The sequence below is a fragment of the Chelmon rostratus genome, chromosome 4 (assembly GCF_017976325.1).
Source record: "Chelmon rostratus isolate fCheRos1 chromosome 4, fCheRos1.pri, whole genome shotgun sequence".
In the NCBI taxonomy this organism is placed as follows: domain Eukaryota; kingdom Metazoa; phylum Chordata; class Actinopteri; order Chaetodontiformes; family Chaetodontidae; genus Chelmon; species Chelmon rostratus.
In genome coordinates, this window is record NC_055661.1 from 29,875,401 (window position 1) to 29,893,886 (window position 18,486).

The following is an 18,486-nucleotide window of genomic DNA, read 5'->3' on the forward strand; positions in this document are numbered from 1 at the left end:
TCACTGGAGTTCAACTTTAATATCTAAACAGAAGCTCATCAGGGTCTCTGTGTGTCTGTGCGTGCGTGCGTTGGTGCGTTGGTGCGTGTGTGTGTGTGTGTGTGTGTGTGCGTGTGTGTGCGTGTGTGTGCGTGTGTGTGTGTGTGTGTGTGCGTGTGTGCGTGTATGTGCGTGCATGTGTGTTTGTGGTATCTCTGCTGCAGTCGTGTTACTGCAGCTGAAACTGTCTGCACTGCAGTGCTGCTGCAGGATGCAGCTCAGCTTCACATCTGTTCTCTGTGTGTTTGTGTGTGTGTGTCGCTGTCTGTCTGTCTCTCTGTCTCTCTCTCTGTCTCTCTGTCTCTGTCTCTGTCTCTGTCTCTGTCTCTGTCTGTCTCTCTCTCTGTCTGTCTCTCTGTCTGTCTCTCTGTCTCTCTCTCTGTCTCTCTGTCTCTCTCTGTCTGTGTGTGTGTGTGTCAGTCGCTGCGTTCAGGTGTTGTGCTCCTCTGTACATGGCAGCGCTGCGTCTTGTTGCTGGTGTTTTCCTCTGGGTGGTGCAGTTTGGTTGGTGGTTTGTTGTCAGACAGTGAACGGAGCTTCAGGTCCAGCTGACTGACTCTGGGTCAGTGTTCTGAAGGTGAAGCTGGTATTTGGTTGCTGTGTTTTGAGTCTTGGTGTATGTGAGTGATGACACCTGTCAGGTGTTCCTGCAGGACTCTAAACGCATCACGTGGACTGGAGTCAGAAAGAGGACCACAGAGAACTGGTGCTGTGACAGATTCAACTAATCTCTCTCTGTGTCTATCTGCCCCCCCACCTCGCTGCCCCTCCCTGTCTCTCCTTTCTCTCTCCCCCCCCACAGAAGTGAAGACGCTCTAAACCAGATGGCCGTCCCCCCCTTCTCGACTCCCCCTCCTCCCCCTGTCGTCAGCCCTGTCAGCTCTGAGGTAACGACACAGATTGGACCCCCCCCCCCCCCCCCCCCCAGCCGCAGATATATGGCACTCTGTCCACATCCTGTTTCCTGCTTCGATTGTTGACGCCTGATTGGTCAAAGCAACTTCAGTGACATTCGATGTGTAAATTAGTTCATTAAAAAATGATACAAAAGTGGAATAAAGTACACAAGAATAATGGAAAACAAGAACAGAACAGAACGGAACAGAACAGCGTGTGAGCCTCGTTATGAAGCACTTTTAAATAGAACAAGTCTCTGATTGGCTGTGTCGAACCTCTGCGGCTCAGATCAGACGATTAAAAAAACAAATCCACCTGCTGATTGTGAAGCGCTCAGGGAACGATCGATAAGTGACTTTTATTTGTACTGATCATTGGGTAACCATGGTAACGTGTCGGTCACAGTGTGCGCAGGGTGTCAGTGTTGTGTTTGTGTTCATTCATCCTCCTGGTTCACCTGTCTAATCCGGTCTGAGGTCTGATGATATATAAATAATCTGGATCTGTTCTTTGAAAGCAGTGTGTGTGTGTGTGTGTGTGTGTGTGTGTGCGTGTGCGTGTGTGTTTGTGTGTGTCAGTCTGTCTGTCCAGCTCCTCTCGGTGGCTCCGCCCCCACAGACGGACCCCGCCACCCTGACAGCCTGAGACTCCACCCGTCACCCGACGCTCCGGTCAGTCTGAATCAGCTCTCACACCTTCACCTGCTCAGCTCAGGTGGTGTGTCGAACGCGTGTCGTCACACTGATGACTGAATGTTTGGATGGATCTCGTTGATTTGGGTGATTTCTCTCTGTCGCTGTGATCAGCTCAGCAGCTGATGATAATGATCCTCAAAAGAGCAGGAAGTGATCCTCAGCTGAGTTTCTCTGGCTGTGGCTGCGTCAGTTTACCTGCAGGTAGAGAACATATCTCACCTGGCAGGATCCTGATCCCGGCTGGATCCTGATCCCGGCTGGGTCCTGATCCCGGCTGGGTCCTGACCTGGCTGGGTCCTGATCCCGGCTGGGTCCTGATCCCAGCTGGGTCCTGACCTGGCTGGATCCTGACTCGCCTGGGTCCTGATCCCGGCTGGGTCCTGATCCCAGCTGGATCCTGATCCCGGCTGGGTCCTGACCCGGCAGATCCTGATCCTGGCAGGGTCCTGACCCGGCTGGATCTTGACCTGGCTGGGACCTTATCCCAGCTGGATCCTGACCCGGCTGGGACCTGATCCCAGCTGGATCCTGATCCCGGCTGGGTCCCGACCCGGCTGGGACCTGGACGGTTGTTTAAATCATTGTTTTAACAAAACATCATATTTTATAAACTCTTCATTTGTTCTGCGTGTAAAAATCGAAAAAAACCCCAAAACTCATGTAAAGTACAAATTCACCGGATTTGTACTTGAGTAAATGTACTCAGTTACTTTGCACCACTGGTAGTGGCAGAGTACAGGTGTAACTACAGAGGGGCGACCCGTGCCTTCAGTCTGATCACACTGTGTGTCGAACAGGATGAGACGAGCGATGAAGCAGAACACAACAACAGGAACAGCAACAGCGCCCCCAAGAGTCTGAGAGAGGCCGACACCTTCAGAAAGGTACTGAGCTCACTCGTACACTAAAGTACTAAAGTACAGTGAGTCCGGTCAGTACTGATGTTCTTCACGTGGTCAAAGTTGGTCTGATGATTTATGTACAAACATAAAAACTCACTTTAAGTTTTGATGCTTCTTTTATTTAACTTGATGTTTTAAATAGTTTATTCTTACTTTTCTTCCTCTTCTTAAAGGTGTTTGAATTGTTTAGCTTTGATCTGGACAGGAAGCAGCGTCTTATTATTAATATGGTAACACTTTGAATGCAGGACTTCTGCTTGTAGACACATCACATGACATGTTCTGTAGCAGTGAGCAGCCACGAGGACGTCAGTGTTCGAGGTGCTCCGGAGGTTTGTCGTCAAGCTGAGCGTCTGGAGCGTGTCTGAGCTTCTGTTTGTTCACTGTGACACTTCCTGTAAACACTGATGTTGTGATGATCAGTCAGAGTCTGTCCTGTGTTCTCAGCTGTGACAGAAAATAAACCTCAAAGTGTTTCATCCCAGAAACCTGCTTCTGCTGACTGAATCAGGACGTGTGTGTGTGTGTGTGCGTGCGTGTGCGTGTGTGTGTGTGTTCCTGCAGAGGCTGAAAGCTGCAGAGTCTCCAGAAAACGAGCTGCAGGCTCTGAAGGCATCGCAGGAGCAGCAGGTAGCAACAGAATAATTAATATAATTAACGTGCAGAGAAAGAATCAGTCATGAACTCGAGGTTCCTTCACTTTCAGTTTGTATCATCTGTGTGTGTGTGTGTGTGTGTGTGTGTGTGTGTGTGTGTGTGTGTGTGTGTGTGTGTGTGTGTGTGTGTGTGTGTGTGTGTGTCCAGTCCTGCAGGTCTCACAGCAGCTCCAGTAATCAGACAGCAGCATCTCCTCCTCTGATCAGCCCAGACCTGCAGACCACCAACAGAGGTACACACATGCACACACACACACGCACGCACGCACGCACGCACGCACGCACACACACACACACACACACACACACACACACACACTTGTGTACTTCTATACTTGTGAGGGTCCTCCATCTAAAGTCTGTCTGAGGAAGGTCAGTGATGAACCAGAACACCAGCAGCCTGTGATGAAGACGAAGATGAAACTGATCCACTGACACATGTGAAGAAGACAGAACTCTGTGCCTCTGCATTCTACTGACCTTCCTCCTCCTCCTCCTCCTTCTCCTCCTCCTCCTCCTCCTCCTCCTCCTCCTCCTCCTCCTCAGACCCATCATGCTGTGCGGTGGTTCCTGGACAGGAGACGCTGTTAGAGATCTGTAAAGGTCGATCAGGACTGGGACTCAGTATAGTGGGAGGAAGAGACACTCAGCTGGTAACGCGCACACGCACGCACGCACGCACACACACACACACACGCACGCACACACACACATTTGAACTGTGTTTATTCACTTTGTTTTTTCCTTCTTCTTCTTTTATTAAATGTCTAATCATTCTCTCTCTCTCTCTCTCTCTGTCTCATTGTTTCTCTATGTCTCTCCACCAGGATGCCATTGTGATCCATGAGGTTTATGAAGAAGGAGCTGCAGCCAGAGACGGACGACTGTGGGCCGGAGACCAGATCCTGGAGGTACTGACACAGTACTGGTTCCACTGTTAACACTATTACTAATCGACTGAAACTGGATCTTTGAAGCTGATACAACCCTGATTCATAAAAGTCTGTAAAACATCAATAAATCAGAATCAATTGTTTCCAATCAGACAGTTTCCTGAAGTGTACCTGAGTCCAGGTGTTAATCTCTTTATCCAATCACGTGTTCACAAAGTGTTGACCCTCGCTCCATCCTCGCTGTGAACCACTGAGCCTTTCAATCATGATGCTCTCACCTGTTACCAATCAGCCTGTTTACCTGTGGAATGATCCAAACAGGTGTTTTTGGAGCGTTCCACATCTTTCCCAGTCTTTAGTTGCTCCTGTCACAACGTGTTTAAAACGTGTTGCTGCGTCAGATCCAGAATCAGCAGATATTTACAGAAATCAATGAAGCTGATGAGCTCAGACAGTAAATATATTGACTTTGTGCTGTTTTCAGGTCAGTTTCTGTCAGAGAGGATCAGCTGGTGATCACATCCTGTTTTCTTGATGTTTGCCACAGCTTTCAAACTGTTCTGGAATCAGTGTTGTATAATGAGATAGCCACAGGTCTGTGATTAGTCTACCTGATGTGTCTGCTGAACATTTACAGGCTGTTTGAAGCTCAGATGGATCAAACTGTCAAACCTGAAATAATTAAACTCAGGAAGAGTCCGAGAGGACAGAAACATTAGAGAGGAACCAGTCTGACGTCCACACAGTGTCTCCCTCTGCTGGACAAACACTGAACTACAACAACAACAGAACAAAAGAGTCAAATCAAACAGCAGCATTTGTCTGAACAAAGGATGAAGTGAGGTCTGTGTCTGTGTGTGTGTGTGTGTGTGTGTGTGTGTGTGTGTGTCTGTGTCTGTGTGTGTGTCTGTGTGTGTGTGTGTGTGTCTGTGGGTGTGTTGTGTGTGTGTGTGTGTCTGTGTGTGTGTGTGTCTGGTGTGTGTGTGGTGTGTGTGTGTGTGTGTGTGTGTGTGTGTGTGTGTGTGTCTGTGTGTGTGTGTGTGTGTGTGTCTGTGGGTGTGTGTGTGTGTGTGTGTGTGTGTCTGTGTGTGTGTGTGTCTGTGTGTGTGTGTGTCTGTGTCTGTGTGTGTGTCTGTGTGTGTGTCTGTGTGTGTGTCTGTGTCTGTGTGTGTGTCTGTGTGTGTGTGTGTGTGTGTGTGTCTGTGTCTGTGTGTGTGTCTGTGTGTGTGTGTGTGTCCAGGTGAACGGGGTGGACCTGCGTGGGGCGTCCCACGAGGAGGCCATCGCCGCCCTGCGTCAGACGCCAGCAAAGGTTTGTCTGACAGTGTTGAGGGACGAAGCTCAGTACAGAGACGAGGAGAACCTGGACATCTTTAAGGTGGAACTACAGAAGAAGAGTGGCAGAGGGCTGGGACTCAGCATCGTCGGAAAGAGGTCCGCCTTAAAATACGCAAGACACAAATACACAACAACGCTCTGTGTGAGTTACTGTTGTCGGGTTAAAATCATATAACTCTGTGTGTGTGTGTGTGTGTGTGTGTGTGTGTGTGTGTGTGTGTGTGTTAGGAGTGGCAGTGGTGTGTTTATCTCTGAGGTGGTCAGAGGAGGCGCTGCTGAGCTGGACGGTCGTCTGATGCAGGGAGATCAGATCCTGTCAGTCAACAGAGACGACACGAGACACGCCTCCCAGGAAGCTGTGGCTGCAATACTGAAGGTATCACGCACGCACACACACACACACACACACACACACACACACACACACACATTTCGTCTTGTTTGACCAGCACTCAGAACACACCAGGTTTTTAGTTATTGTTCAGCTGTGTGAGATGACGGTTCACCAGGTGATGTGATGGAACCTCTGAGTGGTCAAAGCCGACAGCAGGCTGTAAACACAGGAAGCTAGACAATGTTTGTTCTACCTGTGACTCACCTGAAAACATCACATCAGGATCAAATCATCCCGACTGACACATGACAACAACAATATAACGAACCGTGTTGAAGGATGGAGTCATAAACACTGACAGAGACCGTTTTACTGCACAGGCAGTACTTTTACTTTTCATTCTGCAGGACTTTGATTCGCTGTATTTTGGCAGTGTGGTATTAGTACTTTTACTGAAGTAAAGGATCTAAGTACTTCCTCCAGCACTGATGCTGATTTGCTGCACCTGCTGCTCATGTTCTGCAGTGTGCTCGTGGTCCGGTGCTGCTGGAGCTCGGACGACTCAAAGCTGCATCCTGGATCTCATCCAGACACAACTCACAAGGAAGCCATGTGTGTGTGTGTGTGTGTGTGTGTGTGTGTGTGTGTGTGTGTGTGTGTGTGTGTGAGTGTATGTGTGTGTGTGTGTGTGTGTGTGTGTGTGCGTGTGCGTTTGCGTGTGTGTGTGTGTGTGTGTGTGTGTGTGTGCGTGTGCGTGCGTGCGTGCGTGTGTGTGTGTGTGCATGTTTAGGGTCAAGGTTAGAATTAACCTAGAACTCAATAATATAATAATAAAAATAAACTCTCTCTGTCCCAGATGAGTCATTTGAGTGGGAACAGCTCAGGTGTTGTGGCTTCGCCCTCTGACCCCACAACCTCTGACCCCCCGACATCAACCTCCAGCGGCCCCCCGCCCCTCAACAACAACGTGAAGTCCACCAGTGACATCACTTCCTCCTCTAACAGCACAGGTAGAGTCCCGAGTTGAAGGAAACATGAACAACTTTTTGAACGTCTGAGCTTTTTGTTCGTCACAGGAAGTTTAGCACAGATTCAAAAAGTCACAGTTTGTGTTCCAGATGTTTCCAGCTGAGGAGATCTGAGCACAACCTGCTAGTGAAGAGCTAAGAGGCTACTCAGCCTGTTAGCAAAGAAGCTAGTCAGCCTGTTAGCAAAGAAGCTATTCAGCCTGCTAGCAAAGAAGCTACTCAGCCTGCTAGCAAAGAAGCTAGTCAGCCTGTTAGCAAAGAAGCTACTCAGCCTGTTAGCAAAGAAGCTAGTCAGCCTGTTCCTGAAGACACTAGTCAACCTGTAAGTGACGAAGGTAGTCAGCATGTTAGCGAAAAGGTTAGCCACCTGTTAGCAAAGAGACTAGTCCAGCTCTGTCGTGTAGTCAGCTGGGTAAATGAATGAACTAACTAACTAACTAAATGGATCACAAAAGTATAATTATTGGATTAATTAATGGATTCTAAGATCAGTTTTAAGGGGTAAAATAAAACTAAAATTTAATAAAGAGCATTAAAGCAAAGTTCATGTTCACCTCCTCTGGAGAAATGCTGACGACACAGTTTAATCTCTGACTGACTGAATATTGATCATTGCTGTTTTTTCTTTTGTTGTGTGTGTGTGCGTGTGTGTGTGTGTGCGTGTGTGTGTGTGCGTGTGCAGGAGTAGATGCTGGCATCCGTACAGTGGAGATCACGAGGGTAAATAACAAAGTCTACACACACAAGATAATTCAATAAATTCAAATAGCACAAAGGTCTTTAATGGGCTTTTGAAGAGTGTGTCACCTCGATGGAGAGCAGAAACCTCCGAGTGAGACGCGTTCTGACATCATCATGTAAACTCCTCTCAGTCCGGACAGTCAGTCAGCTGTCAGCTGCTAACACGATGCGTTCACTGACCCCTCAGCTAACAGCTGCTGTTACGCTGCGTTCTGTGACCTGATGGCTGCTGGTGATATTTATATTTATGTAAATGTGTTTACGTCAGGAGGAGTTTAATGGAGCTCGTGCAGGGGACCTTCGTCCTCTGGGACTGTAACAAGTAATCCTTTAACTTTACTGCGTCATCCTCGACGTTGGGCTGACGGTGGGGGAACAGGGGGAGGTCACAGAACGCGGTGTGACACAGCACTGAACACGAGGACGTTCCCGTCGCTTCCTGGAGGAGGTCTGGAGGCGTCCTCCTGTCTCAGGCGTCCTCTCAAACACGTCCGTCTCTCCCTCTGTCTCCCCTCAGGGTGTCAGCGACTCCCTCGGGGTGAGTATCGCGGGGGGGAAGGGCAGCCCGCTGGGCGACATCCCCATCTTCATCGCCATGATTCAGGCCAACGGGGTCGCCGCCAAGACGCACAGACTGAAGGTAGGCCGAGAGACGTGCGGCCGCGTGATCGTCTGCGCGGTGAAATAAGAAATGTGATCACATGACGCAGTGACCTCACATGCAGGTAAACAGTGTGTGTGTCGTTCAGGTGGGGGACCGGATCGTCAGTATTAACAGTCGGTCTGTGGACGGTCTGTCGCACGCCGACGTCGTCGCCATGCTGAAGAACAGCTACGGAAACATCAGCCTGCAGGTAACGCTGCCGCCGTCACGCCATGTGACCTCAGCAGGGACGACCCAATCTGATACTCAACTACTGCATATTAGTACAAGCTTCACATATCTCTGCTGAGTACTTCTACCTTGTTCCACCTTCATCATCGTCACACAGGTCATCAGCTGTGAGATCTCAGTCATCACGTTTATCCATCAGGACGATCAATCGATCGATCAATTGTGTGTGACGCCACACATAAAGACCTGCATGTTGTTAACGATGTGTGGTTTATACAGGAAGCAGAGAAGAAGAAGAGACTGAGAGCACAGAGGTTACAGACAGACAGCATTTTAATGTTTCCTCGTGTGTGTGTGTGTGTGTGTGTGTGTGTGTGTGTGTGTGTGTGTGTGTGTCTACTGAAGGCTGATGAAGTGTCGTTAGCATAAAGGCCTGTCCTGCTTCCTGCTTCTATCACACTGCCAGCAGTCAGTCAGCTGGACCACACTGATAACACACACACACGCACATGCTCACACACACGCACACGCACACACACACACGTTTCCAGCCTTTTCTACCTGTTTCCTCTTCCTGTATTGTGTTAAACCAGGTGTTGCCCAGAGATAAGACAGCGTCACTTTAACTGGCTCGTTTTTTTATGTCTTTCATACTAAGAATATAAATATTTCCAGAAAAAAACATTTTAAAAATGTTTAAATGAACTTATTTAACTTGATTAATTGTTAATTGTTCTCCAGTAATTTAGTATCAAACCTCCACAATGTCAGTGCAGATCCACGTTTTATCCAGAAACTCTCAATCCGACGTTTCCCATAATGCAACTTGATGGCCTCTCTCAGCAATCTTTCAAAGTTCTGATGACATCACTATGACATCATCAGGCCTGTTTTCAGAGACTGAGGGGACCAACAGTGTCCACTGATCTGGATCCATCAGCCCTCTGTGATCTGTGGTTTCATGCAGCTGTTCTCAGTGCTGTTAACCAGCAGACATTCAAGGGAGAGACAGGAGGGGACACGGGGACGTCTTCTTAATGCTGCCACAGTCTCTGTCCACATCTGTCCTGGTGAGGACGGAACCAGAGGGACAAAGTGTTTGTAGAAACTTAACCGGCTGTAATGAGGAAGCAGAGAAGTCTGTTCACTGTTCAGACGTGAGGCGGTCCAGTGGAGCCACAAAGGCTGCTAACGTGAGCTCCACTGAGCTGGACTGAGCCGGACTGAGCTAGACTGAGCCGGACTGAGCTGGACTGAAACCAGGACTGAACCGGACAGAGCTGGACTGAAACCCGGACTGAGCCGGACTGAGCCGGACTGAGCTGGACTGAGCCAGGCACCGCTTGGACTGTAATGAATGAAATCTATTAAAATCAGCTCACGCTCTCTTTCTGCTTGTGTGTGCGCGTGCGTGCGTGTGTGTGTGTGTCTCAGGTGGTAGCGGACACCAACATCAGCGCCATCGCCACTCAGGTGGAGAGTTTGTCCAGCAGTTCGAGTCTGTCAGCCAACACTGACACACACACACAGCCAGAGTGAGTACACACACACACACACACACAGGTATGCATAATGACAGGCGGCGCTTGGATCTGACCCTCCTCCTCCTCCTCGTCAGGGGTCCGCGGCCCCGCAGCATCAGTCTGGAGAAAGGCTCCGAGGGACTCGGCTTCAGCATCGTCGGAGGATTCGGTAGTCCACATGGAGACCTGCCCATCTATGTCAAGACTGTCTTCAGCAAGGTCAGAACCTGTCCTGGAAGTGTGAGCAGAACCAGGCTAGCGGTTTCCACCTGCTTCCAGTGTTAATGCTAAGCTAGGCTAACCAGGTCCTGAATCTTTTGAATTAGGTAACAACACAGTCTTTTCATTAATTTAAGAGGAATTAACACAGTTTTTAATGAGGGAGAAATATCTGATTATGCTAAGCTAACTTGATGTCTCATTCAGATAGATGTTATTGGCATGATGTTTCATAATCTGACGTATGTTCTTTTGTTTTTGTGAAATATTATTTTAAATGGTGGTTTGCTCTTCACTGAACAGGTCAGCTATTAGCATGCTAACATTAGCATTGTCAGCAGGCTCAGGTAGCTACACAGCAGCTACACCCACAGTTAGTGGCTGTAAATATTTAAACAGCTGATCATAAGAACTAAGAGCACCGACGTTAGCGCGAGGCTAACTGGTGTGTAACGACCACTGTCCTCACAGCGTGATGTGTGTGTCTCAGGGCGCGGCGGCGGTGGACGGCCGTCTGAAGCGAGGCGACCAGATCCTGTCGGTGAACGGAGAGAGTCTGCAGGGAGCGACGCACGAGCAGGCGGTCGCCATCCTGAAGAAACAGAGAGGAACCGTCACACTGGACGTCCTGTCATAACACACACACCTGCACACACACACACACCTGCACCCACACACACACCTGCACACACACATGAGGATCCACATCACACACTTTGACTCTTGGACTACGTCTCATCATCGTGAACTCTGAACTTCCCAACAAGCAAAAAAAAGAAACAGCATCAGACGGTGCCAACACACACACGCACACACACACACACACACACACACACACACGCACACACACACACAGGCTGGTGGGTGAAACCAGTGCTCACTGATGTCTGACACCAGATGTGTCCTAAAGTTTCTCAACCTTGGGGTCGGGGCCACCAGTGGGCTCAGCTGACTCCCTCATGGGGTCCTGATTGATTGATTGGTTGGTTGATTGGTTGATTGGTTGATTGATTGGTTGATTGATTGACTGATTTGTTCGGGTGTAATGATGGTGAATCTCGGCTGCTTTGTTCCTCTTCTGTGACTGTAAATCTGACACCTTGAACTCTGGGTAATAGTGATCACAATGATCAGTGATTTCATTGTGGTGGCGCTTGATGAGGATTCATCTAATCAACATGTTTCAGTGTGATCGTGGTGGGCGTGTCAGGAGCATGAGAAGGTGTTTTTACATCAGTAACACTCACCTGAGAGTCAGTGGAGTCGTGATGAGCGACGTTTCCATCCGGCCTGCAGCTGACTGAAGACAACACTGAGCTTTGTTTTAACGGTTTCTAATCCAGAGGAACGAAAGGGAAGCTGCACATGTTAGCTTAGCATCTCCTCTGTGGTGAAAGACTGGTTAGCCTCTGAGTTATTCTAAATGTGGAGGCCAGCGGGGAGGACGGGTGGTGGTTCAGCCTCCATCAGCATCTGGTTTGTAGCTGTTTGTGTTTGTCAGTCAAACAGCTGTCGAAGCTACGGCGCTAAAAGGGACTTTTCAGCTTCAGATATGCAGCAGTTCAGACAAAGAGCTGGGTTTGGGTTTCAGCTTCAGTTTGATGAAACGGTACATCGACATTTATCTCCAAAATGAGCTAAAATCAAACAAAACATGAGTGAAAACTGGTCTGGAGCGAATCCTGAGCTCTCTCCACCAGAGTTCACTCTGAACTGCAGCAGCTATTGGACCAGAAGACTCTTCACTGAGGAGCTGCTGACAGGCCGCAGTGTCATACTAGCCCTCGCTAGCTAGCTCCAATGCTAACTGCTGCTGAAACCTCAGTGTCTCCCTGTTACATTTCTATGTCTTCACCTCTTTAAGACGCAGCATGTAAACCAGACAGACTCATAGTCGTTGGAAGGGGGATTTTTTTTTCTCCTTTGTTGGAGCTAGGCTAACAGTTTCCCTCTACTTTCAGCCTTTGTGCTAAGCTAGGCTAAACACATCTTAGACCTATTTCAGGCTTTGTTCTCTGATCGACAGGTACAATTTGGATTTAGTTTCATTTTGGCAAAATACACAAATTCACAAAGATTGAGGGCTAACGAATGTCCTCCTTTTTTATTCGCCAAAGGCCGAGTATCAAAGTCTCTGTCAGCTGACTGAGCCGTAGCAGCTCTTCATGAAGGTCTTCCTCAGTTCCCAGTAACTGGTTTCAAACTGGTGATTTACTACATCAGGTTGAAACAAAAAACCTCACAAATGTCTCAGCATTTTAGTGATGTGTAAATCTGTTGCTAGGAAACATCTGTCCAATCCAGAGCATTCAACTATGTAAACAGGAAGTAACTGTAGCATCACAAGCTAGCAGAACTTCCAAGCACTACAGTTTTAGAGGCTAAAAGATGAATCTTAGTGAATGAAGGAATTGGTTTTATTTCTGTCTGCACACATAAAGAAATATGTTTCATAGTCAGCAGTATTCATACAGTTTGTAATGAGGTGGAAATATCTGATTATGCTAAGCTAACTTTTTTATTTTTCTGAGACGACATTTAAAATCTCTCAGATTAAATTCACATTAGAGCAGACGTGGTGAAGTCTGACCAACCCAGCGGGAGGATTCACTGTCAGACTGTCGCTTTAGCTCTGAACTTGTTTGTCGTGTTAGCAGGTCGGCTAACGTCTCTCTGGTCAGATGTTAGCCGCGTCAGTCTGTGAGAACAGTTTGTTTGTGAGGAAACATTCTGTTCAGAGACCAGCGGTACTTTATACATATCAATCAAGTGCAAAAGACTTTATGTTCAGCTTTTTGTCATAATTACTGTCTTAATTTTTGGTACTTTGATCTGTAGACGTCTGAGTAGATGAATTGTAATTTATTTTTTGATCTTGCTGGAAATTAACAATGCATTTTTTGTTGTTATGTTTTGCCAACGTCTGAATCACGGAAGAGTCAGAAATCACCATGGAAACCCTGCAGCTTCGGTTCGCCTTCACGCAGGACTCATTCAGAGTCGCTGTCAGAAACCAGCTGGGTTTGCACTTTATTTTACATCATTTCCTCACGACTTCCATGGGAAGAACTTGTCATTTGGCTGTTATTTATAGAGAAAATAGAGACAGTGTTCAGTTGAATGTTTTAGTCTGAGCACAATAAACGATTAATGAGGAGACTGAGCTGCTGTTTGAAGGACGTTACTCATCCAAAGTGAAGCTCCTCAGATGTGGAGATGCTGCTGCTCACCTGACTGCCTGTTTGTTTGGCCTGTATCTGTTTCCCCTGACAAACTGTCTGCAGGATTAGCCGTTAGCAGCTCCTGTTAGCAGCTGCTAATGTTAGCAGCTGCTAATGTTAGCAGTGTGAACACAGCTCTGCAGACGGCTCCCCTGGATCACTGTGATACTGAAGAAACGTTAAAAACAGGAAGATTCTCAGTGAGGTTCTGCAGAGTCTTTTTCTTCTGGTTTCTTCTGGATCATAGGAGGTGACTCAGTTCTGATCAGTGTTGGGAAGGAAGGTCACTTTTAAAATGTAATATGTTACAGATCACTAGTTACCCTGTTTGTTTAAACTGTTTCATCAAAGTAATGGAACTAATTACATCTGATCACTGTTTCACACTCTGATGTCCCACCAGACGTTCCTGCATGAAGGAAAAATGTAAAACGGAGTGAACGTTTCCACATGAAAGTTAAAAAAATAGAGGGAACTTTGGAATCACCCACATATGAACAGTAACTGTAATTTAATTACATACTTTTTTCTCAGTAACTAATAGATTAAATTTGTAACTTAACACACAGTAAGTATTTACTCCCCAGCACTGGTTTTGACTCTGTGAAGGAGTTTTGGCTCTTGTTCACCTCCTGCAGCATCTTTGCAGCCTCTTCAGCTCTCTGGCGCCCCCCCTGAGGAGGCTCCAGGTCCTGCAGACTGTTACAGACCAGATCTGCAGCTTCACCAGTTAAAACGAGTTAAATCTCTGAGCAGCTCAGTGAAGTTTCTACTGACCTTCTTCTTCTGGAATGTTAATTACTTCTCAAAGATACTTTTTAAGTTTTTAAATAACCAACCAGACGGTGTTTCTAACATCTCTTATTTTATGAGCTGCTCAGGGACAAAACTGAGTCCTGGTCCAGGTCCTGGATCAGAGCTATCAGAGCTGCTGGGTCATGACGGCCTCCGGCAGCTACTTTATGCTGATGAACACACTTGTTGTTCCAGTTCAGAGAACCGTGAAGCTAAAATCCCTTTAAAGAGCTCAAACATCCGTCGACTGCTGCAGCTGCACATTCTTCCAATCTGCCGTCTTCTGTGACTCCTCTACCTCTTTCTTCCTCCTTTTTTTATTCCTTTAATGCCTTCATGAGCTTCCTGTAGGTTTTTACAGTATTTTTGCATTGAATTTTAACAGTTAACACAGATCAACCTAAAAACTAAAACTCAGACTAGTAAAATAAGTTAAGGAAAGCAGCGTTTGGCAGATTTCACTTTGGTTTTATAAACTTTACATCTTTGAGTGTTCGACACAAAGTTCATCAAACAGAACTTAAGCTGTAAAATGTGAAGTTTCACAAACTGAAGCAGGTTTTAGAGTCTCAAGTCCAACTGATCCTGAAAGCGGCTGCGTGGACAGTTTCTAACCACAGACGCTCCACTGTCCCACTGTTGCCACAGACATGTGAACTAACCACTGTTTCCTGTAAGGGACACTGTCGCTGTGTTAATTATTAATCACAGGTCATTGTTTCATTGATCAGTAATGAGAGCCGACACAGCAGTTTGTTAGAAACGATAACTTATTAATCAGCTCAGGGATCAGAGGACAGACGGCTGAAAATATTGATCGCCTTTACAAAATGATCAGTGAAGAAGATGAAAACATAAAAACAAAAATCAATCACAGGCATTTTATCAGTGAATAAAGGTGGATGTTCATCATGGTAAGCTCCACCCGCCTGGGCCAACAGGTACGACAAAACAAATCACCATCCTCTTCTTTCTGTATGAAGACTTCCTGTGTGTGTTTAGTGTCCAGAGTTGGTGATGACATCGTTCAGACAGCCAATAGGATCAGTGCAGGATGTCACATGGGGGTAACTCTGTCGTCAGTGCTGTCAATCACCAGGTTGTCGTAGGCGTTCATGTCTTCTTTGCTCCTGATGGACGGACACGGACACACACACACACACACACACACACACGGTGTTACTGTCCACACATGTCTGCTGGTTATCTGAACTCACTGAGTGCGTCACTTTCTGCAGTGTTGGTTCTTCTCACTTTTGTTCTCTGTGAGGGAACGTTCTCATTATTTGCTCATCACTGATTGGCCGTGATGTCAGCTGTCTGATGATGATCACATCTTTACAGTTAGTTGATGTGTGATCAATAACTCGTCAAAGGTCGGATAAATGTGACGTGTGAAGATCTGCCATCTACAAAATGTTGTCCTGAAATGTTAACATTAGTAACTAGCAGAGCGGAGCTAACGTTAGTAACTAGCCACATCAGAGCTAACATTAGTAATGTTAGCAACTAGCAGAGCCGGGCTAACATTAGTAACAAGCAGAGCTAACATTAGTAATGTTAGTAACTAGCCAGAGTGGAGCTAACACTAGTAACTAGCAGAGCTAACATTAGTAACATTAGTTACTAGCAGAGCAGAGCTATCATTAGTATTGTTAGTAGGTAGCAGAGCTGAGCTAACATTAGTAATTAGCAGAGCGGAGCTAACGTTAGTAACTAGCAGAGCTAACATTAGTGACATTAGAAACAAGCATAGCCGAGCTAACGTTAGTAACTAGCAGAGTGGAGCTAACATTAGTAACTAGCATAGCAGAGCTAACATTGGTATTGTTAGTAGGTAGCAGAGCTGAGCTAACATTAGTAACTAGCCAGAGTGGAGCTAACGTTAGTGACATTAGCAACAAGCAGAGCCGAGCTAACGTTAGTAACTAGCAGAGCGGAGCTAGCATTAGTAACTAGCAGAGCAGAGCTAGTGTTAGTTAGTAACTCTGGTCTCTACAGTATAATGTGAACGTGGTGTTAAAACAGCCTGAACTCTGAGGGCACGTTAACTGTCGTTGTGTCTGAATTTTGTCTCTGTGTGAGATGAAAACATCACAGCGTCCTCAACGATTCCCACGATGGAACAAACAATGTAAAGCATGGCGCTGCTGTCGGTGCTAATGTCACCTGACCACGTCCAGGGTGGTGCTGTAGGTGTTTCCGTTGGTCATGACGAGTTCATTTTCTCTCTCGGGCTCCTCCACAGTGCTGCTCCTGCACACACAGGCACGATGTTAGGACTGCCAAGTGTCAATGATTTGTCTTTGTCTAATGAAATATTAAAAAAATCATGATTTTAAGAGCAAATTTATCAGTTGAAATAGACTCAGGTGTAGTTTTCATCCATGGACGTAGCTGAGAGTTTAGACACACTGAGTGGACACTAAAGTCTCTAAAGTTTCCCGAATGCTGGGATTTATCACCATTTTTCTCTCAATAATCAAACAACGGAGAAAAGCTGAAAGTCTGAAGATCTGGAGAAACAGGACGCAGAACATTTGACTGTTCTGCTCAATAAATAGATGATTAATTTTCTGGCAGGTGAATAATTATCGATGGATTAGATTTTCTGAACTGATACTGGAATCCAGTAACTGCAGCCGTCAGATTAAAGTAGAAAGCAGCAGAAAATGAAAATACTTTAGTAGAATTACCTCAAATTCACATTGAAGTAATTAACTCATTAATAATCATTAATATTTTTTATGTATAGAGAAGTTTTCAAAATCTGAGACAGGAAATGAAAATGGACATCTTAAAATAAAAGAGTGGATTCATTTACATCTCAGTTAATTAGTTATTAATTCTCAGCTCTAACGGGTCGACGGGCTGAAACCTGCAGTTTGTGTCTCTGCTCTCGTTCTCGCTCGTTAAATAAAAAGTGAACATTTTCAAACCTGCTGGAGCGCCCGCACCACGCCTTGTTCACCAGGAAGGTGACGAAGGCGAGGAAGAGGAAGACGGAGACGGCGATGATGCCGGTGAGCCACTGAGGCAGCAGACGTTCGTTGATCTGAGTCCCACCTGCAACAGGACACACGGAGAGGTCAAAGGTCAGAGTCATCAAACCCAGCGCGACCCTGAACCTGGTTTTTATGTTGGTGTGTCTCACAGAGGAACCGTTAGCCCAAAGCTGCTAGCTGAGAAACTGCTAACGAGCTGCTAAAACAAAGCATTTACTGATTTTAACCAAACCTTTTAAAATATTACAATAAATGATTCTTTAATGAACCTTTGGGCCGACACCCTGAATTAACTGAAAAACTGCTCATTTTAATTTAAAGTTATTCTGTGAGCTTTAAACTTTGTAGTTTGTTCCAGTGAATTCATCATCAAACCTGCATAAACCTGCTAAACACCTGAATCATCATTAATGTGCAGTTTTAAATATTTCAGAGCTCTAATCGAAGCCAAAAAGCCTGAACTTTAATAACACCTGTCAGATATCTTAAAGTTAACGTGCAGATGTTGTTTCCGTCTTCTGGCTGCAGAGAGCCGGTCCAACACCTTCACTCAGTAACGATGTTTGCTGTTTTCACGGATTCGTTAAGGTTCATTTAAAGTATTTTAAGGGGTCGTTGTGTCACTACAAATTAGTAGTACGTAGCACCTGAATACACCACTGCTGTTCAGGGTTTAATGAAGACCATGACCCCGACAGGACGGGAACTGAGGACTGCTTCCTTTTGTGAGTTAGCTAGTTTGCTTGTTGCTTTGTGGTTTCCAGAGCGACTGCAGCCGTCAGTCGGTGAGCAGACGCAGCAGGAAGCAGATTCACTCGCTGCAGCAAACATAAAGCTTAACGAGGGAGAGTTAACACACTTCACAGAGCCCGCCCCCCCTTCAATGACCCAGTGATGACACCAACAGGAAGCACAAGCTGCTTCCTCGAACTCGTTATCATCTGTTCATTTTCAATCAATCCAAGAAAAGATCAAATATATTTAAAATGTCAAAAAAATGCTTCGTCCTCACAGTCGGAAACCAGAGATTCAGTTCACTACGTTTGTTTTTAATGAAAAAGCTTTTTGAACATTTTAATTTTCATGAGTTGGTTTGAGCTCAGATGAGTTTTTTCACTGGAAAAGTGGCGGCAGGTTAATAGCTGAAGGTGGAGTTATGGTCGGTCGGGCTCGTACCTGTCTGGGCCGTCGCCGCAGCGACCGTCAGCAGCAAACAGGAAACCACTGCACAGCGTCTCTCCATCGTGGACTCTCTGCTCCGAACGAAGGAAACAAAGTTTGAAAAACGTGAAGAAGAAAAAAAAACTCTGAAGCTTCAGACGTCGAGTTAAACCGTCGGAGCCTGAAGCCGGAGCCTGAAACTGG

At 46.4% G+C, this 18,486-nt stretch overlaps 2 protein-coding genes across 2 annotated transcripts in view; one reads left to right on the top strand and one right to left on the bottom strand.

The window, feature by feature from the left end:
• Positions 1-13,476, top strand: part of LOC121606029 (inaD-like protein) — a 42,971-nt gene extending 29,495 nt beyond the window's left edge. Inside the window, exons 5-21 of the mRNA XM_041936187.1 lie at positions 842-926; positions 1,515-1,607; positions 2,429-2,515; positions 3,098-3,163; positions 3,338-3,422; positions 3,736-3,842; positions 4,017-4,100; positions 5,323-5,516; positions 5,649-5,796; positions 6,280-6,366; positions 6,611-6,764; positions 7,465-7,502; positions 8,041-8,163; positions 8,273-8,377; positions 9,793-9,893; positions 9,977-10,100; positions 10,591-13,476. Of these exons, the coding sequence (XP_041792121.1) occupies positions 842-926; positions 1,515-1,607; positions 2,429-2,515; positions 3,098-3,163; positions 3,338-3,422; positions 3,736-3,842; positions 4,017-4,100; positions 5,323-5,516; positions 5,649-5,796; positions 6,280-6,366; positions 6,611-6,764; positions 7,465-7,502; positions 8,041-8,163; positions 8,273-8,377; positions 9,793-9,893; positions 9,977-10,100; positions 10,591-10,737 (1,828 nt within the window). The 3' untranslated portion in view covers positions 10,738-13,476. The remainder of the gene's footprint in view (positions 1-841; positions 927-1,514; positions 1,608-2,428; positions 2,516-3,097; positions 3,164-3,337; positions 3,423-3,735; positions 3,843-4,016; positions 4,101-5,322; positions 5,517-5,648; positions 5,797-6,279; positions 6,367-6,610; positions 6,765-7,464; positions 7,503-8,040; positions 8,164-8,272; positions 8,378-9,792; positions 9,894-9,976; positions 10,101-10,590) is intronic.
• Positions 13,477-15,030: 1,554 nt separating this feature from the next.
• Positions 15,031-18,364, bottom strand: pdzk1ip1 (PDZK1 interacting protein 1). The gene is made up of 4 exons (XM_041936188.1): positions 18,298-18,364; positions 17,056-17,182; positions 16,286-16,372; positions 15,031-15,246 (listed from the first exon to the last, which is right to left on the bottom strand). Exons 1-4 carry the CDS (start codon positions 18,362-18,364, stop codon positions 15,174-15,176), a joined length of 354 nt encoding a protein of 117 aa, XP_041792122.1. The 3' UTR covers positions 15,031-15,173.
• Between the last annotated feature and the right edge of the window lie 122 nt (positions 18,365-18,486).